Source organism: Chlamydotis macqueenii, chromosome 4 (genome assembly GCF_036417535.1).
Source record: "Chlamydotis macqueenii isolate bChlMac1 chromosome 4, bChlMac1.mat, whole genome shotgun sequence".
In the NCBI taxonomy this organism is placed as follows: Eukaryota; Metazoa; Chordata; class Aves; order Otidiformes; family Otididae; genus Chlamydotis; species Chlamydotis macqueenii.
In genome coordinates this window covers 6,554,664-6,581,335 of record NC_141559.1, presented here as the reverse complement: position 1 = coordinate 6,581,335, position 26,672 = coordinate 6,554,664, and the positions used below count along the sequence as shown (strand labels likewise).

General features: G+C 42.1%; 1 protein-coding gene across 1 annotated transcript; it reads left to right on the top strand.

Annotated features, from left to right (window-relative positions):
• Nucleotides 1-932: 932 nt before the first annotated feature.
• Nucleotides 933-22,421, top strand: ANXA5 (annexin A5). The gene is made up of 13 exons (XM_086747417.1): nucleotides 933-1,008; nucleotides 1,094-1,137; nucleotides 7,680-7,764; nucleotides 8,906-9,000; nucleotides 9,596-9,709; nucleotides 12,797-12,887; nucleotides 13,362-13,441; nucleotides 13,897-13,953; nucleotides 16,462-16,555; nucleotides 17,862-17,957; nucleotides 18,484-18,542; nucleotides 20,665-20,787; nucleotides 21,860-22,421. The coding sequence occupies exons 2-13, from the start codon at nucleotides 1,129-1,131 to the stop codon at nucleotides 21,920-21,922; spliced, it is 966 nt and encodes a 321-aa protein (XP_086603543.1). The 5' UTR covers nucleotides 933-1,008; nucleotides 1,094-1,128; the 3' UTR covers nucleotides 21,923-22,421.
• Nucleotides 22,422-26,672: the final 4,251 nt, after the last annotated feature.

The following is a 26,672-nucleotide window of genomic DNA, read 5'->3' as shown; positions in this document are numbered from 1 at the left end:
CATAACCCATGTTTTCTTAAATATTGTTATTCCACATCTAATCCATGCGTGCGTTTCCACATCTGTATTATGAGCAGCTCACTACTCGCTGCATGCGTCTTTTAAGTATGTGTGGAATGGCACTTCAGTGGATTAGATTCAAATTAGACTTTAATAATTTAAATCAGGACATTTTGGCAAACCATTTGATCCTCAGTCCTGCAAAGGAAGCCAGCTGGGTGGATCTCTTGTTTTTGCCGTTTTTGTATGTGCACTTCTGGGGCAACAAGAAATGATGGACAAAATATTTAAATTTACATCACGATCTGCATTTCTGCTGGTGTTTTCTGCGGTGAACACAAGTAACTTTAAGGCAGAAGCGAGCGTTACATGTTAAAATGCTCCTGTAGTGAGGTGATGTTCATGTTTTATTTTGGCAAAGATGCTAAATTCCATTTGTGTTGCATCTCTTTTCCTCCTTTCATCTGACACACAGCTGGATTGCGTTTGCATGGCTGAGGGAGCAAGTCTTCAGCTTTAGACGAAAAATGTTTGCTGAATAGTCGTGCGAGCTGCATCCTGGTTGCTCTCCCAAACTGGATGTATTTTCTGGGTCAGTGGAAGGGTCCCGCTGTAAGATGCTGAGAAGGTTATCATCACCCAAAATGCTTACTGTGCTGATGGTCTAGAGCTACAGCCCTTGCACTCCGGTCCAACATCAGCTTTATTTGGCTTTACAAGATTTTCTCCTTGCTTCTTCCCCGTTTACTCCTGGGGGCCAGACGCCCTCAGGCCTGCGGGCAGTGCCCCCTCAGCGGCCGGCCCCTGCCCTCCCCAGCCGGGCTGCCCAAACGCCCTCAGAGCCCCCGTGGCCCTGGCGAGGCGAAACCGCCGCCCTTCCCTCCAGGCGGGCCCGGGGTGGGGCCTGGCCCGGCCCCCGGCTGAGGCCTCCCTCCCTCCCTCTCTCTGCTTGCTTCCTCACTGCTCCCGGCAGCTCTGGGCGGCGGCGGCTCGGCGGAGCGGATTGCGGTGAGGGCGCTGCCCCGCAGAGAGGGGTGCGGGGAGGGGAGAAGGCCCGGGCCGGACGCTCACTGTCGCTTCTCTCTCTTCGCAGACTCGGACTTGGCCCCGGCCCGGCGGATCCCAGCCATGGCGAAGGTGAGGCGGGCGGCGGGCTCGCCCCTGCCCGGCCCCGGGACATCCTCATCTTGTCTCTCTCCTTACTTTTACTCCTTTATTTTACTGATTTATTTTCAATCTTCCTTAAATGAACCCATCCCCGAGGCTGGGGAGACGCGGAGGGAGGGGGACGGGGCGAGGGACAGCAGTTCATCATGTGAGGGGCACGTCAGGCGCAACTTTTCTTTTTTTTTTTTTTTCTCCAGTTTCCACTAATTTAGCCAAGTTTTCAGTACTGTGTGTTTATATTGTGCCTGGGTGGAGGCTGCTTCCACTGGAGGAAGAAGGAGGAAAAAAAAAAACCAAACCACCGTGGCTGTGCCCCGTGGAGGCTCAGTACTCCCATCCCCAACTTTCCCCTACCTAAGTTAGTTTTTCTGGAAGCCTTGCAACTATCGCACAGTACTTTGTCTGCTATTTTTTTTTTCCTTTGCAGCCCTTCTGTCACTGCTGTTTCATTTAAGCCTGGATCAAGGCTTGGAAAATAGGGCAGATTCCAGTGTTTCTTTGTATAGTTGCACCAAATGCATCTCGTCTGGAAAGTAAAATAAGAGTTTAATGGATTTTATACTGCTGTAGGATGTGAAAGCCATCACAAAGAGTCAGGGTGATTGCACAGAAATGTAGTAGTAGTTTCATTATTTGGACTTAATGAGTGGAATGATTAGTTCTCTTGTCTATTCCACAGAGACACAGACTTTAATTCTTGATCTTTGAAAAGGAATATTTTTCTTCTCTAGTGCAAACCAGTTACTATTGTCTTCACATAGCAGAATTTTCTGCTACCTGAGGTAACACTTGGTGCTGGGTTACGAACTGTGGTGGATAGTGGTAGGTTCAAGTCATTGGAATGATGAAGTCTTCTACTAGGTGGGCTTTGTCCTCCAATTTTCATGTTCAGAGGGCTGCTTTCTGCTTCAGTAGTATTCTCTGCCTCTGTGATTACGTAGCCACAAAAGACTGGGAGTGTTAAAGCTTTGTAGCCTGTAATTCATTTTGCAAAAATAAAAACAATATAAAACAATAAAAACTTGCCTTGTGGCAAGTGTCTGTTCTAAATTTTGTTGAGCCATGAAGTAGCAGTGAGAAATGAAAATGGCTATCAATCATGAAATGTTGAGCACCAATTGACAGTAGTTAGTTATGCGTAAAAGTAAAGTTTCAGAGTTCAACTGCACAGCACAGTGTACTGAAGTCCAATTTAGTCTAGATAAATCACTGAAGAATAAAACCTTTGAAGAAGGTAAGTTATCTTTAGAGTCTTAGTCACTGAAGTGTTTGTTCTTAGTTATGGGAAGATTTTTTTATTTTCCAAAGTTGTGTGTTCCATGTCCAGGACAAAAAGCTTCATTCATTTTGTGGGAAAACTACAGCATACCGTAATATGCTCTGCAGACTGGTCTCTCCATACCTGTGTTGATCTGCTTTCATTGGAGGGACACCGCTGCCCTAACAATCTGCCTTTGCTCACACATCTGGGTGTGTAGTGCTCTTTGTTAATGCACAGATGTGCGTGGTGCGATCTCTTCCTGCTTGATGAATTAGCTGCCTTAGAAGTGCTACCCAATGTGTGCTGATTCAGAAACCTGGAAAGAAAGCAGCAAGAATATTTATTGCTTGCATGCTGTGGACTGGTCTATTTTAGTCTGCTACTCCTAAAGTTTTCTGTGAATGTAAAGTTGGGAGCATTTTGTGTATCCATTTTTAAACTGCCGGGAAAGGATTGCCTGCTGCCGGTGAAGGTGTGGCTGCTGTATCTGGAGTTCCTGTTCTGCCAACGTGCACGTGTGACCTGGAGCACAGGAATAGCGTAACTGACTGCCAGTAGCGCTTCAGATGATTGTCTCCCATTTCAGAGTGCACACGCTTTTTCAGAATCAGGTCCAGGGCAGCTCTTTGGCTTTGAGATTGCTTGTGAGGACAGGTTCTTAGAGTGTTTTTGCAAAGGTCCCTGCACTGGTTCTTGCGTTACTGTTGCTTGCTCCTCTCCCTCTTTGGGATCTCCATGGTATACTGACTCAGAGTTCAACGCAGATGTTGTGTAATTCTGTTTTTTTTTTTGTCAGAAGTTTAAATTTAGTGGGGCAGATGTGAATACAGTCTGCTGACCAGAGCTTGCTCCTTCCATTTAAGTGGACAATCTGAAGTATTGCTAAACTTAGAGAGATCTTTTGTAGAGGCATCTTTATGGCTGTGCATTTGCATCGTATTTTCACCCACTCGCAATGTAATTTACGTCCTGCTGATCTAGAAATTTTGGTAAGGATGTCGTGAAATAATTATATTTTTTTTATATGATGTTAGTTTTAAAGCACAGTTTGAACTGTCATCTCTATGTGGCCTTCAGTGGCTGTAAAGGCTTTTGATTTACCAGTGAACACTGTGTTGTGCTTTATCTGCAAGATGTCTGTTCTTCTCTAAGAAATCCGAAGGCAGTCTTTCATTTGTTCTAGCATGTGACCTTCTGGGTGCTCTTCTCTCTTGTGAAAACAGCATGTCTTCTCTGTTTGTCAACCTGTGTGCCGGAAAACATCCTCCATTTCCATTCTTACCAGTCCACAATTTACCTGTGCCGTCTTGAAAACAGGTGACTGCTTTAAAAAAGTCAGATGCCACCTTTTCTGCACTAGACACCGGGCTTTCCAGTGGCAAATTTTTGTTGCTGCAGAGCAGCATCATGAAAGGGGGCAGCTCTTCATCTGTGGGAGTGGGTGCAGATCAAGGGTAGCTGGGAAGCAGTCTGAATCAGTTCAAGTATGGTCCTTTTTTTTTTTCTTTTTTTCTTTTTTTTCCTCCCTCCTTCCTGGTAGTAAATGCTTTGTATTTAACAGTGACTAAACGTGAGATCCTGTGAGTGGGAAACTTTTTGTGCACTTGGTGGGAAAAGTTAAAAGGAACCTTATTAAGTGGCTATTGTTTCTGCAGATAATGCTGTTTACAGGATATGTGGCCACATGACATCAAATTGTGAAGCCAACGTTCTCTCTTGGGAGAAGTTAATGTAGCTCTGAAGTGCTGGTTAGAAGCATCTTACCTGATGAGATTGCATGTCCTTCTGCAAATTTTTCCCGGAGCAGAATAAAAAAAAAAAAAAACGGAGAACATGCATTTCCTCATTTGGAGGGGCATAAATTCTAAAGCAGGATCGTATCTTGCTTTGAAGTCCTTTTCTTTTTCTTGTTTTTTCCTCTGTCTTTTCTCTTCATGCTAGTTTTGTGTATCTAGGGGCTTCATTGGTCTCGTTGGTAGGTGTCTGGAGAGAATGGAAGCTGCTGTTTACTTCTAGTGTATAATCTCAGGTTGTGCTTGCACTACACGTGATTGGTAGCAACAGTCGGTGTACTGGGGAATGCAGAGATAAGAGACTGTGGGTAGGTTTTGAGTGTTACGGTCTTGTGATACTCTTTCTGTTGAGATCTTGCATGCTGTGCTGCTTTGTTTTACTGCCCAGTGTAGGGTGTTGCTATTTAGTAAGGGATCACTCCAGGTTACAAAAGGATTTATCTTAAAGATTATTTGCGTTCTCCTTTCCACTGGTGTGCTTTGCATTTTGGGGGGGTGGGGGAGAACTTACTCACCAAAATAAAAATGACCTATGAGGCTGTAGTGTTACTGTGTATCTGTTTGCATAAATGGCAAGGAACGTTCTTAGAGATACTAAAAATAAGATAATTTATTTACACCTACTAAAAGTTATCAAGTTTGTATGTAAATGTTCAATAGTTGTCTTTCACTGTTTTCCGTTAGGTCAGGATGGCGTAGCAGTTGTGATGCTGTGATCCATCCGCAAGAAGCAGTTTGTTTCAATAAAGTTTAAACTCTACTTAATGTTGACACTGTAGCTGAGTTGTCTGATAAGTGAGTGGCTTTTGTCAGAAACTCTTTTGTATGGATCCGTTGTTTTGTTAGAAATGTCTGGTTCGTAGCTCCTATGTCAGGTTCTCCATGACTGAAAGTTGACTTCAGTGGTTCAGGCAGTGATGGTGGTTTAGAACAGCTGCTTGCCCTCTCTTTCTCTGGCCAAAGGGTGCCATGTTTAGGAAGGAGACAGCTCTTCCCTCCATGGACTGAATTTGTTATCGCTGCAGTGCTTTCTGCCGTTGTCCATTGAATTTGCCAATGAGAAACGGGGACTGGAATAACTACTAATGGTGCTTCTGGACAGTGGGATGTTTTAGATGGATTTGTGGTTGTTAAACATGGTGTGCCTGAGTATTTCCTGCTGTATCCTGACTGCAGTGCTCTAAAAAGCCAGGTGAGCAGGCTTCTGATGTGAAAGTTAGGGATGGCTCGACACTTTCCCAGTGATGGGCCAACTGTTGACAGTGTCCCATCTGCTTACATGGGGCTTCTGAAAACAGTTGGGCTGTAGGATGGACTCGGTCCCACAAAGCTGTATCCGAGCTTTTCTTACACTACAGCACCTGCTGTGGTTGTGCTCTGGAATGCAAATAATGCCCAGATATCAAGAAAACTCATTAAAACTACAGCTGCACCAGAAGAATTTCAGGAACTGTTCATCAAGCTTAGTGTATGTTGAGGCGTTCCACACTGTGCTTTAGAAAACAGGGTTATGGAAGGATTCTTCTTAGTTAACAAAAATGAGAAGGATAATACAGAGAGAGTTTTAATCTGGCGTTTAGTGTTCACACATACGTTGTCTAAAACAGCCACAGAGGAATGTTAGGCTGTTGTCACAAGACTTAGGAATTGTGAAGGGGAATTCCACTTGCTTGTAACAAGATAAGCAAAGGAAAACTTTAACTTTAAGATCAAGAACTCTTTCCTCTGAGACCTGTTGACCATCAGTCGTGTCCAAAGGAGAATTGTGGTAGTTCTATAATATTAGTTACGTTCAGGTGATACAAAGTAAAACAGCAGGAAGTACGATTTTAAATAACCCTATGCTGGCTGGGGTCATAATAAGAGAGGGGGAGGAGAACAGAAGCTTTTCAGTCTTTATCTGTTTTACCAAATTAAATTTGGTTTATAAAACTGAGTCCCAAAGCATTGAGATTTTTTCATTATAGCCTTTGGAATTAGCTAGGAAAATGACACTAAGTACATATTGCTGTGTTTAAATTTGAAGTATTGCCTAAAAACTTGCTTGTAATGGGAAAAGTAGAATGCTTTGGGGGAATTGTCATGCCTCGGAAGCATGCTGGATATTGGAATGAATCTACCAGAAAGAAGTTTGATGTTGCTATTAAACCCTGTGATACTTCGTGTTCTAATTTGCTGAAATACCACGAAGATAAACCAAACTCATTGATGCTGCAACAGGAGAGGTAGGGAGTCTCTGATGGCAACAACATAGAGGTGGCCCAAGAGGCAGCAGCGCTTCAGGGCAGTGTCTGGTTAGCACTCTCCAGCTCTTGTCTCGCTGTGCTCTTCTGGCTGACCTGGCTTGGATGAGTACATTGACTCGAAGCCGAAGCGCTGCGTGGCTGAAATTGCTAACTAGAGGGAAGGGCTGTATTGCAGAGGCCAGATGGCTCTGCTGCCTGTGAAATAATCTGGTGCCGGTCTCGGTAGGTGTCTTGGCACTTCCTTTCATGCTCTTTCTTGAGAGTGGAAAAATGCCCTGCCTGTACTGTTTACTACTTTTGTACAGTGATGCTTACAATAAATTTCCCTCTTCAGCTGTTTGAAAAACCTCCCTATTCCCAAAACCCAACTGTTTCTCCTTTTGGCTGACCATTTCTTGACTCTTCTAGTTTATAAATTGACTACTGTACTGTACACATGTAGATTCTTGAATTGTCCTGTTTAAATAAAGGCAAGACTTTTTCATAAGGATGATGAGTATCTTTTTGTGTTTGACCCAAAGAGAAACTCCCTGAAGAGAGCCGTGTTCTATGGAAACCTAGTGGAATTATTTTTGTGTTTGAACGGGCTGATCTTTTCTCCTAATGTTTGAACTGTTATTTCTTTTTAGCTGTAAACTACGATGAGAAATGTAGCTGAATCATTTGAGTAAGAAGTCGGTTATGCCAAAAGAAACATGATGAAAAATGGAAAGCTGTTGTGGAGTTCAGTAGGTCTTATTGCAACGTGATGGAAGAAAACCAGTGTGATACTGGTTGACAGCTCCAGTAGGTTTTTCTTGAGAAGAAGCCCTTATTTTCAAATGTGTCTTGGATCTTTGTGCGGCTTTTCTAGTATACATCATTTGTGCGATTAATTTCCCAAATTACTTTAACAAATGTTAATTTTGTAGTCTTTTTCCTGCGTTCAGACTCCAGTATTGTAAATACCGATCCTGCACGCTACCATTAAGTAAATATACTTAACTTAGCTGGTGTACTGCTAAGTAAAACCCTTGTAGTGCCTTTTAAGGGAGAGCTGTGTTTCAATACCCAGAGACTGCTATTTAATCAGACAGTTGCAAGAAAAATGCTACAGTCTTCTGAACTGCTGATTCAAACTTAGTCCAAGCTCATGTGTAGAGAACGGAAAGATGCTCTATTCTATTTCATTGATTTTTTCCCTTTTCCTCCCACCCTTTTCACCCGTCCTAGTACACAAGAGGCACTGTGACAGCCTTCTCTCCTTTTGATGCCAGAGCTGATGCAGAAGCTCTCCGTAAGGCCATGAAGGGAATGGGTAAGAAAAAATTATTTTACAAAAAGGAAAGGGCTCTCTCTTCTTTAAAAACATCCTTTCTGACTGTTTTGTTGGGTTTTTTGGTGGTGGTTTTTTGTTTTGTTTTTGTTTTGTTTTGTTTTTTCTATTAGCAGATGAGGGTAGGGCGTGCACCTACATGCCATGGAATGACTGCCCCAGGACTGCAGGAGTCTGGGCTTGTCCTGATTTTGACTCTGCTGCTCTCAAGGGTGTTAATTTTTAGGTTAGCATAAGCGAGAAAGAGGATAGCTTGCACATTCCCTGCCAAAAATTGATACTCCACAGTCTTCCCTGTACACAGAGTTTTACTGCACAGTAAGCTGGACTGGATTTACAGGCAACAACTGTGGAGAGTTGTGACAGTATAGTAGGAGCTTTGTGCTTGGAAAATGTGCCCCAGCCCCCTCGGTCTGAAAGTGCGCAGCACATGAATGTCGCTGTAAACAAACAATGCAAACACACAGCATGAATATAGACTAACAAGTGGTCTGTAAGCTCCCACTCTCCCACTGTAGCTTTCTGCCCCAGAACTTCCCTGGGAGAACAAATCCTAATTGGTTACTTTTTTTGAAGCCGCCTGTGGGAGGAGGCAGAAGGAAGAGAAGAAGGGAAATGTGATACATCTCAGGCTGTCGGCAAATTCAGTAGGGTTGGTAAGATGCTGCGCTGTGAGGGCTACCTGACAAATTATTGCGTATAAAATGGATAATAGCTCCACACTTCTGTACTCTGGGGTGTTTGGGGTTACTGAACTGAGTTTTGCTGAGAGTTGGCAGATTGTTTATTCTAAAGTAAATCCCTTGGTGAGCCCAAAGGCAAGGCTCCTCTGCAGAACACTGGCTGTGGCTAAGTGTTATAGCTGATGCCTGAGGTGCTGGGAGCAGTGTCTGGAACAGAGCACTGATGGAGAATGAACACCACACAGGTTCTCCAGCTGTATTTTTTGCAACAGCAGAACACCAAACCTGGCAGCTCAGCTTGGGGTATGGTGACATTTTTTGTTTAAATACCTCTGGTGTTTGTCAGTAGATTGTAGCATCTTTCATTGCCTTTAGAATTTGTGCCACTGCTGTTTGTTTTTTCGAGTGTCTTGTAACTCTATTTTTTTTCCTAATTTCAGGGACTGATGAAGAAACTATTCTGAAGATCCTTACCAGCAGAAACAACGCTCAGCGTCAAGAAATTGCATCTGCCTTTAAAACCTTATTTGGCAGGGTGAGAAGAAGAAAAATAGCTCTAGAAATGAGCTGAATGTGGCCTGTGATGATTACTTAAAAGTGTGAGGCACATTAATCACGCTCTCTGTAAAAGATTCTTTTGAAGAAAATCTACTTTTGCTGCTGTCTCTCCCTCTGCACCACCCTTCTATATCCTTAATTGCTGGCTAAGTTGGAATATACAACAAACAAAAAAGAGACAAAGAGAATAAATCCAAATATACTGGTAGATAAAGCTGTAAGTGACTTAAAAGGAAAGACAGCTTGTTTCTTTCTTCCAGTGTTGTTGTATCCCTTAATATTCTAGCTGGGTAACCTTCGTTTCAAATAGTAAGTGCAGTGAACAACTGGAGTTTAAAGAATTTCTATATTGAAAAAAAAAAAACCCACAATGTTTCAGGTTTTTCAATTCGCATGTATCCTTTTATTCTGCCTTATTTGGCTACATTTGTTTTGGTTCAGGTAGCAATTAAAACAGAGAGCTCTGTCCCTTGTGCTTTTTGATGTTTCTCCAGTCTTCTAGCTTGCAGACACACCTGCATCCATGTAAAATGGTTAGCCTTTGTTTGTTACAGCGCTGTTTGTTCTGTTAGGATCTTGTCGATGACCTGAAATCAGAACTTACCGGCAAATTTGAGACGCTGATGGTGTCGTTGATGAGACCAACGTACATTTTTGATGCTCACGCGCTGAAGCATGCCATCAAGGTGAGCAGAGTGAGGGAAGGGAATGAATACGTTACGTGAAATGTTTGTTGCTCTTTTCATTGTTTTTTTTTCTTTGGAATGAACTTTTGGTTAGTAAGACGAATGCAAATAGAAGTAGACTTTTTTTTTTTTAAATTAGGAATGTTATGCTAACACCTACTATTATAGCCAATGCCATGTTATTGTCTGGTTTCTTATTCGTCCTAATAATTCATTAGACCTGGCTTAGAAATCTAACCTGTATAATTTTAATGTGAAATTATTTTCATGAGAAACTATGTAATCTTAAGAGAAAAGTGTCGCTGTAGATGCAGATTTATATCTATGTAGTGTAAGACTTCTTCCGTCTGATTCAGTACAATGAGATGATGTGCTGGTAGTGCTGGTGGATGAGAAGCTTAACATGAGCAGGCAATGCGCCCTTGCAGCCCAGAAGGCCAACCGCATCCTGGGCTGCATCAAGAGGAGTGTGGCCAGCAGGTCGAGGGAGGTGATTCTCCCCCTCTACTCTGCCCTGGTGAGACCCCACCTGGAGTACTGTGTCCAGTTCTGGAGCCCCCAGCATAAGAAGGACATGGAGAAGTTGGACAAGGTCCAGAGAAGGGCCACGAAGATGATAAAAGGGCTGGAGCACCTCTCTTATGAAGACAGGCTGAGAGAGTTGGGGCTGTTCAGCCTGCAGAAGAGGAGGCTCCGGGGAGCCCCGATAGCGGTCTTCCAGTGCCTCAAGGGGGCCTACAAGAAAGATGGGGAAAGGCTGTTTAGTAGGGCCTGTTGCGATAGGACGAGAGGTAATGGTTTTAAAATAGAGGGGGGTAGATTTAGATTAGAAATTAGGAAAAAAATTTTTACGATGCGAGTTATAGAACACTGGAACAGGTTTCCCAGAAAGGTGGTGGATGCCCCATCCCTGGAAACGTTCAAGGCCAGGCTGGATGAGGCTCTGAGCAACCTGACCTAGTCAGGGATGTCCCTGCTCCTTGCAGGGGGGTTGGACTAGATGACCTTTGAAGGTCCCTTCCAACGCTAACCATTCTATGATTCTATGTTGCTTTTGAATTCTTTTTGCTGCTAAAGTGCAGCGCTGAGGTCCAGTGGGCACTAGATTTTTCTGCTGTGAGCAGCTTAGGTTTCATAGCTGTGCAGCTGTGTGCGTAGGCTGCAAATCAGTTCAAGGCATTTTGTTGAAGTGTGATTTGTATGTCTCTTCTTGACTGTTATTTAAGCTAAAGAGTGTTTTGTCCCTGATGGATACTGTGCAACTTGAAAATTGATGAGTTAGCGTACTTGTGTAAACTGGTGTCGACCAAAATTACGAGCAGGTACTACCTACATTATTGAACGTGTTCTAAAAGCTACCTCCACTAATAGAGGGGGAAGAGCTGATAGCCCTCTGTGTTACCTTTCTAAAATTTCTCTTTAGCATTTAGTGTCTTTCAGGGAAGACCAGGTAAACAAACAATTTACAATCTGTATGTGTAGATATTTTGCTGTGTTTCCTTCTATGTGGTCCTATTTTGTTGTGTTGTGGTTTTTTGGTTCCCCCCCCTTAATTACACCTGTCTGATCTCATCAGCCTATGGAAATTCAGGAAATGGATGTCCCTGGGTTATTCACAGAACCTGTTGACTAAATAGAGGACTCTGAACTTGACTACTGTCAGGTAGTGCTTGGTTGGGTGACACTTCCACGTAAACTCCCAAGGTCCTCGATGACCAGCTGGTTAATGTGTAGGCTTTAGTCAACTGTGCAAGCTAGCGCTCGTGAACTCATGACCCACCAAACAGTAGCTCAGACAACAGAAACTTTAATCCTGGAAATTTTCTGTAGTGTCTTTATATGCAGTGGGGGAAGGGGAGATGGCACCTGACAAAGAAATTGATAAAGGCCTTGTTGACTAAAAGAAAAAAATGTGTTCCTGAGCTCCTCTTGTTGACTTAGGAGTCGAAGACCGACAAGGAAATGACAGAACAGATGAGTGTGGGGGGGGAAATAGAGATAGTGAAACAAGAGTGGTTTTGTTCTTGTCACTTACAAAAAAAATATGTTAAACACAAGATCACAGGATTTCAGAGAGTGTGTCTGCACAGGAAAATATGTCACTACTAGTTGCAGTTCAGCTGAGGTGGGTAAGAACAGTAAAGAAAATGCGATAGCAGAGACATCACTGCAAGATAACAACTCAGCTAAGAGCATTAAGTCTGTGCTTAAGATTATCCTGTCAATTTTCACTGCTGCTGCTTAGATAAAAGCTAATATAACTGTGCCTGCCTCACTTGTTGAGTAGGCATGTTCCTGAAACAATCTGTATTTTGAAAGTTATTGCGTGTAACCTGGCAGATTTGTATTTTAGATATCTTTGTATGCAGTTAGTTAGCGGATTTTCCTTGCAGGAGAGGTTGTAAGTAACAGGCTGAAGCAAGAAATACAAAGCTTTGTATTTCAGCCTGGCTTTTGTGAAATGACTCCTTTGGAAGCACAGAGAGCTTTGCGTTATTCTTACAGGCAAAGCAGACTGAGACTTGTGAAACAAGATATTGGCTTGGCTTTTGTAAATTTTGTCCTTGTAGAAGTGAAGAGCGTCTGTGCCTGCTGTAATTAGAGTGCAGCAGCTTAAACTAGCTGGGTTCGCAATTCTGTTGTGAAATGTGTTTGCAGTGGAAGAGAGGGTGAGTTTAACATAGCACAATTCAAGGATCATTGCTGGGTGGCTCTGTTTATCTGTGTACCCCCTGATGAAAGACTCTATATGAACGACAGCTACCTTGGAGACTTTCTCTGGTCGTTCACTTACCTTGATGTCATTGCCTGTAACAGTGAAGAACGGCGGGATGTCTGGGTGTGCTTGAACATGGAAGGGCTCACCTGAATCCTGCAGTAGCGAGCCTTTATTAAGTGTTGGCTTGGTTTTGAAAACAGTCAAGCTGGAACGGGAAGAAATTCTTTCTACAGTATACTAGAAAGAAGAAAATAATTTTTCTTTACTTGGTCCAAGTGTATAAGCTGATGCTTGCTTTTGATTATCGAAGGGAATTCCTGTTTTCTTTTTGTTGTTCTATCGACTGACTTATCCTTGCACCCCTGCAGGGAGCAGGAACCAATGAGAAAGTGTTGACTGAAATTCTTGCCTCCAGAACACCTGCGGAAGTGCGGAATATTAAACAAGTTTATCTGAAAGGTAAAGTTCTGTATAAAATAAAGTTCTAGGGTCTCAGAACAGTTCTCTTAGTATGGTTTTAGCTCATCTTTCAAATAAGGTCAATCTGTGAACTGCTGGATATGTCCAAAATTTATTAGTGCTAGATTTTTCTGGGCTCACAGTTGTTGTACAGTTGTGAGACTGCCATATTTTAGCATACCCTCCAGATCTGTATGCTCTTTAGTTTCTTAAAGAGCTGAATCTTTGCATGTCACCTTTTATTTAGAAACACTTTCAGTAATCTACTCCTGATACTGGGTGTGAGATGCTATTTTTTACCCTCTTTTACAATAATGTTAGGTTATAAGTGGAAGCAGAATATGTCCTTGTTGTTGAAGCTGTTTCTGATAAACTCAAAGCTGTGAGTCATATAATTTTTTTGCTTTTCCTTGCTTTCTCCTGAAAACGGTGAGGAAGTATGTAAGGTGGTGAATGAGTATTGCTCTCTTGCAGAGTATGAGGCCAACTTGGAGGATAAGATCACAGGAGAAACATCAGGCTATTTTCAGAGACTGCTGGTGGTCCTACTGCAGGTCAGTGTCTCTGTATGCAGGCACACGCGTATGATTTTCAACTCTGTTTTCCTGTCTGATGTACGTTTGTCACTTTCTGCTTACTCAGCTGGGATTCTAGATAGACCTGGTGATAGGCAGAATTGCTTCTGAAGCTGAGTCACTTCCCCTGACTTGCAGGGTCAGTCTTGAGCTCTCTTGTGGGTCGTTTCCGCATTACTGAATTGAAAAACTTCTGTGATCTCATGAGTACAGCAGAATGCCTGCTACGTGGGGTTTTGAAGGCAATATGAGGAGAGAATATTTATTTCATGAAGACATATGCAAGCAGAAAGGAAAAATAAGATGATTTTGGATAAGATGCATTAGCAGTTGACTTCTCGCAGTAACTTTTACAGGCTCAGTATAACAGATAAGTTGTTTTTTGATTGAACTTTTGATTCTTCAGTTTAACAACTTTTTAAAATTCTCTTTAGGCAAATAGGGATCCTGACGGCAAAGTTGATGACGGTCTTGTTGAGCAGGATGCTCAGGTGGGTGAATGACTTGAGGTTTGGGGCATTTCTACAAGTTATATTGCAAAGAGAATATACACCTGAACTCAAATGTGAGAAAGAAATTGTCAGAGTTCTCTGTGTCTGTTTCATAATACATTTTCCTGTGCTTTTATACATTCTGGAGAAAAGAAATATCAAAGCTGTAAGCACCGGGATCAAGAATCTTGGCACTGTCATGTTTCAGCGTAAAGCCTCTCTTTTGCATATTACTTAATGAGGTGCCTGAACGGAACAGTGATTAGATCTCTGGAAGAGAGAGTTATGATTGCTGACGCTTTGCGATGCTGAGAGACTCACTACTGGAAAACTCAGAGCTGTTAACAGTTTGTTCTTTAACATCTTTCTTGAACTTGTCTCTGAATTCAGTCCTCACATATGTGTCATGCACATGTTGTAGGGAAATGTGAATGCTGTTTGGTGAGGGAAATGCTAAAAAGGGGAAATATACCAAATATTCTGCTTTGCTGTAACCAAATGGCAATCTAAGAACTGCCTCTGAAGAGTTTCTAGGCACTCAGGTGTTGCCCTTTGCAAGTATTCTCCATGACATTGCCACTGATCGCTGAACCTGTGCTCTAGACAGGAAAAGGAATACCAGCAGTGAACTGGTGTCCTTGATGCAGTCTCTTGCTGGATGCTGCTGGCTTTGTTCATTGTAGTGATGGTCAATAGTTCAGCGATTTGATTACAGAACTCATTTAATGTATGTTTCTTCTGGGTTATCTCAGATAACTGGGCTACACATTTTCCTCCCGTAAATTGTCAGTTGAGATGGAAGAAAATATATGGGTTGTTCAAGGTGACAGGGAGGAAAAGCAGAACACCAGATCAATAAAACATTCTCCTGATAGCAGCAAAATGTAGTCTGTTGGCACAGGCCTGTCCTTTGTTATGTAAATTCAGAAAGCATTGTTCTTTTGCTATTAAAATTAATTGCTTGAAATTTAGCGAGACAAGTGTTTGACTCACAAATTAGACTGTTTCATGAAATGCTGTCAGTCGTGGCTTTAGCTGGGCTTACATAATTGAAGAAACCCATGCACTGCAGGCCTTGGCAGGTGGATAAATTCCTTTTGGACTCTTTAATTTATTTTAATGAGCATCTAAATTTAGGAGGCATGATATCTAACTGTAAAAAAAGTCATGGCTTTCTAAATGGTTTGTTACGTACGTTTGGCCTGAGCTGGGACCCAAACAGAGAAGTGTTCTGTCGCATTTGTCTCTGCTGATACCTGTACATTCCACATCTAACATAGCTGGAACCGATTCAGAGAATTTTCTAATCGTTATTGCCAGGTACAGATGGTCAGAATTGAGGTATGTGGCTCTGCAGATGTAAGGCTATTTTTGGCTTCCCAGTGTTTTTCTTGATTAGTATGATATTCAGGGAAGGATTAGATAAATTTTTACATTTTGGTGGTAATTTTTAATTTTTTCCCTCCTACTTTTTTGTACTTGGTACTGTTAATATTAGTAAGAGCATGCAGCAGTCACAAATATGTGTTCAACAGGATTGTGGGACAAACAGAAATAGTAAACTTGTAACATCCCATTCAGGTTTTACAGTATGGACAGACAGGTGACCAACAGCATTGCTGCGCAGAAGATGTGGTTGTGGGGATTTTTCTAAGAAATACTCGATTACATGAATATCGGCGGCAACCTGTTTGCCTGTCCTCTGCTCACTGAAGAGGGAGGAAAAAATACTATATACTACAATATGTATAAACTTTTCTTCTTACATGGTGTTTAGCAACAATCTGAAAGAAAGCTTCTGAGTGTCAGGAAAAAGAACTGATTTCATTTTCTGATTTTTTTTTTTTTTTTTCCTCCCTCCTGTTGCTTATTCCAACTTTTAAAAGTGCCTTACTTTCCTAAATTCTGCTAATGGCCCATTTTCTGCATTGAAGAAAGACTTGCCTGAAGAGCAACAAATGTGCTAAAACGATTAAAATCTGTTAATGATCCTGTTTCATATGGCTAAGAATTCAGCAGCCTGTGAGTCCTGTTTCCGAGAGCTTTTAAATCCATCTTCCCCTCCTGTTTGGAAAACGTCCTCCTAGGCCAAGTTAGCATGGTTCTCCCGTTGATATGAGTCATCGTGTAATAAAGCTTTTCTAGTCTGATTTACAAAGGGGGAAGGAAAAAAAACCCAAAAAGCAATACTGGGAATGGATTTTATCTCCTGCATTATCACAGTTTCAGAAAACTTGAGGCTTATGAACGAGACTATGCGCACAGTCAATTTTAGAGGCGTAAGCAGTATTAGTCACGTAGATGCTTTCACAGTTGATTTCAGAATTTATCATTTATTTCTTTCTAAAGTCAGTTCACTACTTGGCAACTTTATTTCATTTTTTTTCCCTCCAGCTATAGCTTGGTAGTAAGTTTAATGCTACTTAGCATGAGACAAATAGAGCTTTTCGAGAGGGTATGTGGACACATAGCAAATGCTGTTGTTTTAATCTTTTGAATTTACAACAGGTTTTGTTTAGAGCTGGGGAGCTGAAGTGGGGAACAGATGAAGAAAAGTTCATCACCATCTTGGGAACCCGAAGCATTTCCCATTTGAGGAGGGGTAGGTGGTACGGTTCATGTATGCTTGAAAACTTCTGTCCGCGGTCTCAGTGTTACCCAGCTGATGGTAGAAAAGTTGTTTCTGGTACCGCATTTGTCAAGCCCAGAAATCTTTAATCACCTCTTCCCTCTTCTTAATAAATTTGTTTTTGTTTCCTGTAATTCAGTTCCCCTCGAGCAATGGTGGTCTCCTACTTGAAGGAAGTGGTGCAATAGATCTGAGGAACAGCTGGGGTGTTCATTTCTGGATGCTTTTTTGGTGTGGGTTGTTTTTTTCCCCCTTTTGAAAGATGACGCGGCAGTAGAAGTGATGCTGAGAGTCTGAGTCATCATAATCTGATGGAGAACCAGCCCTGAGAAGGTCAACCCTTTTATAGGTTTATATTTTATTAGCTGTTAATAAAGAGACCATGATTTTTTTTTTCCCTGCTCCTTACCGATTCGTAAGTCTCTTTTACTGAGCTGCTTAGGCCATCGGAAATAAGGACCAGTATGTTCTGCTTGGGTTCTCCAGTCTTTTTTGTTTTCCTTTTTGAATCTTTGGATTCATTTGGATTTTCAAAGGTAATTTGATTTGTGATTTTACTGTTTAGTTTTTTACCATTATTTGCATTAAAGTAATCCTAAAGTTTGTTTTGATGCACCCGACGTTTACCTAGCATGTTGGCAATGTATGATTTCGTAGGAAACTCAGGTCTTACCGATATTCATGAGCACAGACTTGAACAGACTGCCGCTAGGCCAGTTTGTGTGAAGTTAATTTGTTGCAGTAGCCCAGTATAGACAAGGTCTTAGATTCAGGCTGAATGATAGTTACACCCTGGCTGAACAGTCGCTAGGCTGAACAGTCCCAGCTCTCTCAGCCTTTCTGTTGAGGAGAGATACTCCAGTCCCTTAATCATCTTAGTGGCCCTTCACTGGGCTCACTTCAGTTGCTCCATATCTCTTTTCTGCTGGGGAGCCCAGAACTGGACACAGTATCTTTGCCACCAGGGCGCATGGCTGCCTCACGTTCAACTTGGTGTCCACCAGGCCCGCGGCTCCTGTTCTGCAAAGCTGCTTTCCAGCTGGTTGACCCCCCAGCATGTGCTGGTGCATGAGGTTGTTCCTCCCCAGGTACAGGAACTTGTTGTACAGTAGCAATCTGGTAGGAAATGGGTCATTTCAAATAGGACAGAGGGGAGAATGAGTGGACAGTAGCGTTTAACTGGTGGATAATGAGATACAGGTGGCGTTAACCTGGGCTGAGGAGCATACTGGGAGAAACGCTGGCTAGACAGGCGACTAAGCACGCTTTCTGTTTGCAGTGTTTGACAAATACATGACTATTTCCGGCTTTCAAATTGAAGAGACCATCGACCGCGAAACCTCTGGTGATCTGGAGAAGCTGCTTTTGGCAGTTGGTAATTAAGTCTTAACAGATCTAGAACTGACCTTCTTCATTTACTCCCACGCCTCCTTAAACTGCAGTTGTTCTAGGAAGTGGCATGAAAACATGGTTCCTTTTAAAAGTTAATCTATTTTTGTATTTAGAGAATAGGCCTTTATTCTTCCTTTAATAGATGGGGAGATGTTGGGGGCAAGTGGGGCAGAGGGTGGGGGTGAACTGCATTCTTTTTGGTCGTGTGCGCCTCTGTCAGAAAGCGAGACAAAACTCTGCCTTCATTTGTGTTCCTGGCATCTCATTTAGGATAATGCCATAGTAGATCTGTAACTGGGAGTAGAATTTGACTAGCAAAGTCTCTTTTCTGTTAGAAATACATGGTGCATTCTGACTCCTAGAACCTGAAGAGTTGTAGCAGGGGAGCGGACTAGCTGGCAGCTGTACACTTAATTGGAGAGAATAATCCAGTAACACACACTTTGGACAGCATGAGATTCTCCTGTATTGAATAACAATCAGTAATTTAATTCTTTGCCTTTTTTCAGTGAAATGCGTCCGAAGCGTGCCTGCCTATTTTGCCGAGACTCTGTATTATTCCATGAAGGTACGTACGTGTTTTCCGTACGTCATTTTCCATCTCCCCTGGCTGCAGTTCCTCTCCCTTTCACTTGTTCTTCATTTCTTCTTTCACCGGAAATGCCAGCAGGACACTGTATCCCTAAGCATCTGTAAAAGGTTTGGGGAACGCAGAGGATACAAATGATTAATAAACTTTACTTTGAGTTTGTCGTAAGTTTGTCAGACCATAAATCTTTTACAGGAAACATCAGTGTCCTCAGCTGTTTTTAGATCTGGTCTTGTTACGCTGGAAAACATCTGGCTAGATCCACCAGGCACCTTCAGCTAAATAAAGCCCACAGCCTTTAGGTAGTGGATGTACTGAGGAAGTAAAGATGACCAAAAACTAAATTGCAGATTGTGCAGATTTAGCGCTGTTTGTTTTGGCAATGAGTATTTACAGACTGAAGGTGTAGTTAGCTTTGAAACACATTTGGATGATTTTTCCATCCCTTTTTGAGAAGGAAAAGAAACTCGTCAGAAAAAGGAAAGAGGCTTAAACGGCCACAAAAGATTCTGCAGGGGAATCCCATCAGCGACACAGCTGTGTTCCTGTTGGCTTCGCCTTCTCTTGGATCGGAACAGATAAGCAGGGAAACCTGTACTTTTAACTCACAGTGGCTAATATTAATGAAAACTGAAGTAGGTAGTCTATTGTTTTCAGGCAAATTATCAGCTTCCCTGAAGAATTCCTCTCTTCCCCTTGCTGAAAAACACTGAAGTACGTGTGTCACCAGATTCACTGTTCTGCTGAGGTGTCAGCATGAGAATTAGTGCAAAGAGATGAAACGATAGCTTAATTTTTAAAAGCTGCTTTACTGCTTTTATAAACATCAGTGTAAAATAAGGTTCATATGGAAAATACAAAATATTATACTAGCATGCTCAAAGGTGTATGAGGAGGATTATTTTTTCCTTATTTATCTTTTTTTTTTTTTTTAGTTATTTTTAAATAATGCAATAGAAAACCTTTTCCTGTAGGTTTTAGAATCTTCTACATTTCTATTATGAGGGACCTGATTAATGTCTGCTGGTGAGATCCCCAATTATTTTTTTTGATATAAATAAAAATCATTAGGCACTTCAGATAAGAAAGATCATGATTTTGTACTTCTGATTAATCTGTTTGGCATGACACAGTTCTACAACGCGCAGGATTTGCTTTAGTGATTAGATGGGGCAGAGCCTGGCTTTTACCAGATCCCAATGTCAAATCCTACTCGGAAACTACTGGACTCACGGCCTAACTTTTGAGCAGCTTTAGGGCGTTTTTAGATGTAACCCAAGAATATTGCAGCCAGTCGAAGGCTTGAGTGACCCTGGACGTTAGGCTGAAGACGATCGTGAGGGCTCTGCCAGTCCTTCCTTGAGATGCATTAGCAGGTCAGGGCGTGCGAATTCCTATTGCTTCAGCTTGTGTGGAGTCGGGCTTGTCTGGGCAGGAGGGGCCGGGATGTTGGTCTGGGACAGCCCGCCAGCACAGGAACTGCAAATGTTTAAAGCAATAAAGATGGATGAAAGAGCGGAGCGTGTTTGCGTGGTTGGAAAAGGTTTGTAAAGTTTGCCTTTGTGATGAACAGCTGGGTAATTTGTGGAATGAGTTGCTCTGCCTGTGTCTTGCTGTAAGCTGTTACGTGCTTTGTATTAGTCGCTGCTAGGATTTATGTTCCCAGTTCCTGAATGGACCGTAGTTCTGCAGTCTCAGACTACACTGAAATGGTGATTTGCATGTGATTCTGATTGTGCTGATCAGATACGCTACTGTGTCATCTTGGAACCGGATTATTTTAAGTTTATATGGCTGTTGACAGTTGACGCTTGTGAGATGAAACATGCAATAAGAGGTCTGACCATACGGCACTTCACAGAAGTCCAGGCATTAGAGCACCTTGCATGGTCCGTCCTGTTCTCCACATTGCAGCGTGAATGTCTTGTGATTCCATCCCAGATGTTCTCTGCTTTGGAGTAGAAATGTAGTGCTGGAGTTTTTTGAGACACCACTTGTTGCACTTGGTGCTTTCGTGTTGCACTCTGGTTGTTGGTGTTTGTTTTGCTACAGCATCTGTCCAGAACAAACTTGTGTTTTGATATTAAACTTCTCTCTTTAGGGAGCTGGCACTGATGATGATACCTTGATCAGAGTAATGGTTTCAAGAAGCGAAATTGATCTGTTGGATATTAGAAAAGAACTCAGAAAGAATTTTGCAAAATCATTGCATCAAATGATTCAGGTAAAATTATGGTTCTGTTGTCAGGGAAAACGGGGGTAGTTGAGATGACGTTGTTGCCACTGTTTGTTTTTATGGAAGGGGGCACGGACAACACAGTGTACTCAGAGAGCAGTGCTGACTGGTCTGCAGTTTTGTGAAGTACCACCTATTTAAGTTGGGATGCTTCCTATGAAAAGCTCAGTTTCTTTCCAGTGCTCACTAGGAGAGCAGATGTGGTTTTCTGAAATGACAATTACTCATACACCATTTTTAGCTCCTGCTTCATTTCCTTTTTCTTCTCTGGGTTCCTTCTGATTTTCAGTGCTTCAGAGAGGGTGCTGGCTCCGGAGAAATAACACTAGGATTAGGAGTCTGAATTATCACGAGGTTGAGGTTTAAATCTTGGATTGTGGTGTGGAACCTTTTGCACCATTTCAAAGTGGAAAGCATTTCACTGTGGAATCGCTCTGAATCATAATCTCCTTTGAGTGGATGGGAAGGAGGAGGGAGGGAAAGAGCCTGCAAGAAATCCAGAGCCAGCTGTTGCCACAAAGTTGAAGCCAAAATGTTTCTTTTTCCCCTAGTAGTTTTTGGGGAGTATTTTGGTTTACTTTTAATATTTGAATGCTGCTTTTTACAATTTTCTGTTACTAGTCCTGACGTTATGCTCTCTTAATTAGACTGGGTGGTGTGGCTTTTGACACTGTCCCTCAGGGAGCAGGGCTGGGGCCTTTCTAAGTGAGGGCAGGTTCACTTTGCACGTTGAAAGGTGGCTGCTTGTGATGCTGCTTTGGGCTTCTCCTTTCTTTCCACTTTCGCCCTTGCAGATGAATGCATTCTAATGTGCAGTGGGTAGCTCGGTTCTAGTACAGCTTTTGGAGGCTTTTTGTGTTTCTGAAAGTCCGTCTGTGTAAATAGAACTCTAACATAAGGGCCAGAGAATTTCCTTGCGTCATTCCTGAGTGGAGAGTCATCCAAGTGGATTTCCTGTGGGCGGGACAAAAGTATAATCTGTTGGAGTCCTCCTTGGCTGCTGCTATTCTTCGCGTTTCTGTGGTTATGACTCACGGTGACTGGTCTGTTATATTAACAGAAAGATACATCTGGGGACTACAGGAAAGCGCTCCTGCTCCTCTGTGGTGGAGATGATGACTAATGGGGACAGCGACACGAAGGATTTGTTGTACTTCAGCTTTGCAGCCCTGCAGTTAGCATGTCTAGCTAAGTTTTTGTATCTTAACGCTTTGAGGCTGTTTGAATTTATACTAGTATTGCACTTATTAAAAATGAGCGTATTGTTATCCAAGCGATAGTGGGTCCCCCCTCTTCCTGACACCCCAGCTTCCAGGAATTCCAAGTGCCTTCTGTGAGTATGCTAGAGCCATCTTTATGGAAGATGGGTACTGAGCACAGAACCCAGTTCTTTGCAAATGTTTCGCTGAAATAGGAAAAAAATAACTATGTATTTCACTAATAATTTTAAGATTTCTTTTTTTTTGCCTTTATTTCGTACATTTCTACCGAATGTTAAGCTAGCTCTAACATTGCAAATGAAGGAAAAGATATCCTTTGTATGTAATATTTGAATGAATTTGCTGAACATAAGGCAAGCAATCATTGAAAATCTGAAGGACCAATAAACTTTTTCCCTCTCAGCACGGTTGTATGTGGTTTTTAATGGGCAATTTCCTTTCATATGATTCCACTACTTCAAACTGTCGGTATGTTTTTCCTACTGTTACGCAGGCTTCTAAGTAGATACGATGTTTTCCAGCTGTACATCTTGATGTGCAGTCTAGTAGGTGGGTGCTGTGGAGATGCTGCTGTTCAGTGCAGCTGGAATGCCAAACTGTTTGTATTTGCTGGGCATTGCACTGTTGTTTTGTGCTGCTTTGCCATTTTCTTCTCCCCCAAAGCTGGGGGAAGGAAGGAGAGCTGTTAGCAGAGCGCCAAAGCAGAGCAGCTACGCTGCATTTATGCGACCAGTTGAAGATTCGTGGGATGGAAGCAGGTGAAGAAGAGATGGGAAGACAGCGACCCATGCTTCAGGGATCTTGGGTGAAAAGAAGATGGTTGCAGCGCCGCTTTCTGATCAGATGAGCAGGGAGGAAAGCACTGTGCAAGGGAAGGCCCAGTCTGTTATATGCGCTGCCTTAAATTCACTGCTTCAGTTTAACATTTATCCCTGGCTCTGAAAATTAAATTGACATGTGAGAAGGAGAATAGAGACTTCTGTTTCATGCGTTATAAGGTCTGAATGCCATGGTTCCAAACTTAGCTTGTTGGTCAGTCACATACCTTGTCTGTGGAAATGGCAGCTTCTCATAGTTCTGTTGAAATTGATTCATCACAGATTATTAAAAACTTTTAAACTTTCATATTGAATAAATGTAAAGTTTTCATTTTTTAATACTATAGTGCTGAATTACTACTGTCAGGATCTCTTGCTAATAAGTACTTGGTTTTCAATGTAAAATATGAAAGCTCTTTGTGTAAGTAAACATGTTAACTAAAGCCTAATCCGCTCTAAAACCTTCATTGTTTTCCATTCTTTCGCACACAGGCACTCAGTCTTTCCTGCTCATGCACTCTCACTCTTTCTCTTCCCTGCTTCTTTTTGTCCAAATTTAAGACTTGGACTTAAAACCAGCACAACTGATTTTTTTTTTTTTTTTTTTTAATGAGGCAGTTAAATCTTTTCTCTGCTCTTCCTGGACAGTTTACTGAATTCCCCATGTCGTTGCTGTATGTGAGGACGGCTGTGGGTGTGGTTTGCATCTCCACTGTGGTTTAAACTGGTCTAAATGGTGCTGCTGTAATCCTGCCCTGCCCTCTTCTTCAGGCTACATGTTCCCATCTCTGCTATGTGCTGGCACTGAAGCTCTTCTGACCCTTTGGGTGAACTGATCTGGGGCCCTGTGCTGGGAGAATCCAGCCGCACAGCTACAGCCTGATGTCCTCAATAAATCACCGAGGCATCTGGTGAGGGCCACTGCTGGTGGAGGGAAGGGCCAGGAACGTGCAGGGTGAGAAGAAATTTTGTGGAAAGGGAGATGGAACTCGGGCTGGGTTGCTGTGGATTGGTGTTTGCTGTCACAGACTGCACCTGGGATTCGTAGTGTTGGCAAAGGGATTCTCCAAATTGCTTTCTGCAGGTACAGACCTGAATTGAGAAATTTAGGTTGAATATGAAGTCAAAGGTGGTGCTTGAAATCGGACTGCATGAATCTCATGACCGTGCCTTAATCGTAACGTACCCTCTTCCGCTTTCACCTGTCTGTGAGGGAGGCGGGCACAGAACCCAGATGTAGAGAAGCTACTTAAAAATTAAACCAAAGAGTGGCACAGTACAGTGTTTTGCAATATTTACTTAATAACGTGATATAACAGTAACAATATTCAAGCGATAACAGTTTTATTTAGATCTTTAGGTGTTTGGCAGAAGAAAAAACTATATTATGTGTTTGGATTTTGTTTTTTTATCCTCTTTCCTGTGATTAATTTTCAGGATTTGACAGTTTTGCTTTTTTGTCAAGTCTTTACAAAATGTGTTAGCGAGGAGTGTTAATTTGCAGTTAGTCATCTTGGATAACATGGCCAGCTGCACACACGACAAGCTTAGCATCACTGCTTACTAGAAATATCTTGTGATGACAGAAGTTTTTTTTGGTTTTGTTTTGTTTTTTTTTTTGTAAAAGTTTTTGTGAGGTGGTATTTGCCAAGGTAAAATAATGTACAAAATAATTGCTGGTGAGCAGTTCTGCCAGTGGCTGCGTGGGATCAGATCTACCTAGGGACAGATGTCTTCCTAGTTTGTATTCTTACTGATGTCTCAAAAAAATTGAGTAGATGGAGGGGGCAAGACTTTCTTCCCCCCAAACCTGTGCTGGCTCTTCTGCAGTCACATTTATGAGGATGAACTCATGTTTTTTGGTTTGTTTTTTTTTTTATCTTTTGTTCAGTGTGGATGCTGGAAGTACTACTGCTCTGTAGCTTGTGCTCGGTTCATTTCTAGCACAGTTCTGAAGTGTTGAGAAGTCCTCTCAATCTCTTTGCTAATGTTACAATTTGCTCTTGACTTAGCAAAATCAACCCTCTTACCTATGAAGAATCTATTTTAAAATAAACTTCAAGAAATCAAATATTGTTGGTTTTGCCTGAAGAGCCTCCTCTCCCTCCTCCCCTTCCCTGTGCCCCTCCAAAAAAAGTGGTTTAGGAAATGCTGTTTTACTACTAGAAATGTGATACTCTCTATCTATTTGTTTTCATCACAAAGTTTTTTCTCTTAGCACTATTACATACAGTGTATTGGACAAAAAAAGTTGGAATTTACTTGTTTATTCAGTTGGATTTTTTCTATTTTTTGTTGATGCATATAAAAACATGATTTTGTTTTATTTTGGATTCATGATAAATGCTTGTTAAACTAAACTGAACTGCTGATTTTCCTGATAGATAATCCAGACATTTAGATTAAACATTCTGGCTGAGACCTTTAAATCTAAAACTAAAATAGAAAAATCAGACTTATGCTGAAGCATAGCATTAAGTTTAAGACTTAAACAGGATTTTGTGGGCATGTGTCACTAGATCGTCTGATGTGGTGCTGTTCATACTGTTTCTTTATCCCATTGCTGCTCTGACAGCTGGAATTGCTGTGAGCATTCATTTACTTAAATCTTTCTTGAAAGCAGTAATTTGTGAATAAAGCAATGCTGTGTGTGAAAAGCCTAAACAATAACTTATCTTTTCTCTTTTTTGATTTAGAGTACAATACACCTAAAAGTCATAGATCAGGAAAGTATGTCCAGTGTGTTGGCGAGTGGGTCTGTACACTGAAGAGTGGATGACAGCTTTTGTGTTCTGCGTTGGTATTTTTGGCATCCTTTAGAAACGCAGCTTGATAGCATTCACAGCTGATGTTTTCTTCCCCTTCCCCTGACCCTCCAAAGAGGAATGGGCTGGAGAGAGGTGGGGCTGCTGGACCAGTGACAGAGTACAAACATTTTTACTGGATTCAGTCTTGCTGGAGAGTGACTGAATATGGAGAAATGAGATTAGACCAGTCCTCAACTAATTCAGGTGCTGGTTTATTTCCTGAAGCTGTTCATAGAGATGCTGACTTAGAGGATGAGTTTTGTCCTGTCAGAACTATAATGAAGTGCCTCAGAAATGGGATCTCTTCAGAGCTCAATTCTTGGTGTGTTGGGTTTTTTGTTGTTTTTTTTTTTTCTTCCCCTTTTTGTCACTGTGCCCATATCTATACATTAGTCTGTTCTTTAAAGAAATTAATTACTCTTCCTGTAAAATCCCCACTCCAATGCCTAGGACAGGCAGAACAGGCAGGCTCTTACCTTCCTCCGTCTGGCATTCAAGGAGAGCTGAGGTGGCTCTGGATTGCTCCCATCCGTAATATAACTTTCTCCATTGAAATGAATCCTTTCTGTGTCTTGCAAGTTTTAAATAAAACAATCTTCAAAAAGAGTATGTTAAAAATGATGTTGTTGAAAAGAATCCAGAGCCTGGAACAGCTATGTGGAATGTGACTAAAAAGCACTTTGTGGATAACTTGCCTGTCAAGTAACTGTAGTTCATTGCTACTGACTTTGCATTTTTGACTTGTAAATGAAAGGCTTCATCTCTCTGACTCAGTAAAGCTTTTAATCGTATGGTTTCTTTTGTCCCTGCTCAACAGAGCATCTGTAGAAATGTTGAAACCTCATGGAGAGGTCCCTGGGCCACTCATCTTGTCGTCGTTAGGAGTGCTGTGAGCCTTCCAGTCACAACCTGTGAGTACTCATCTGTGGGCCGCGTGCATGCGAGCGGTGCCTTGGAAGATGGTGAGGACTGAGCTGGTGCCTGCTGGAGTGGCTGCGTGTCCTTCCTGTGTTCGGGGACACGGCTGG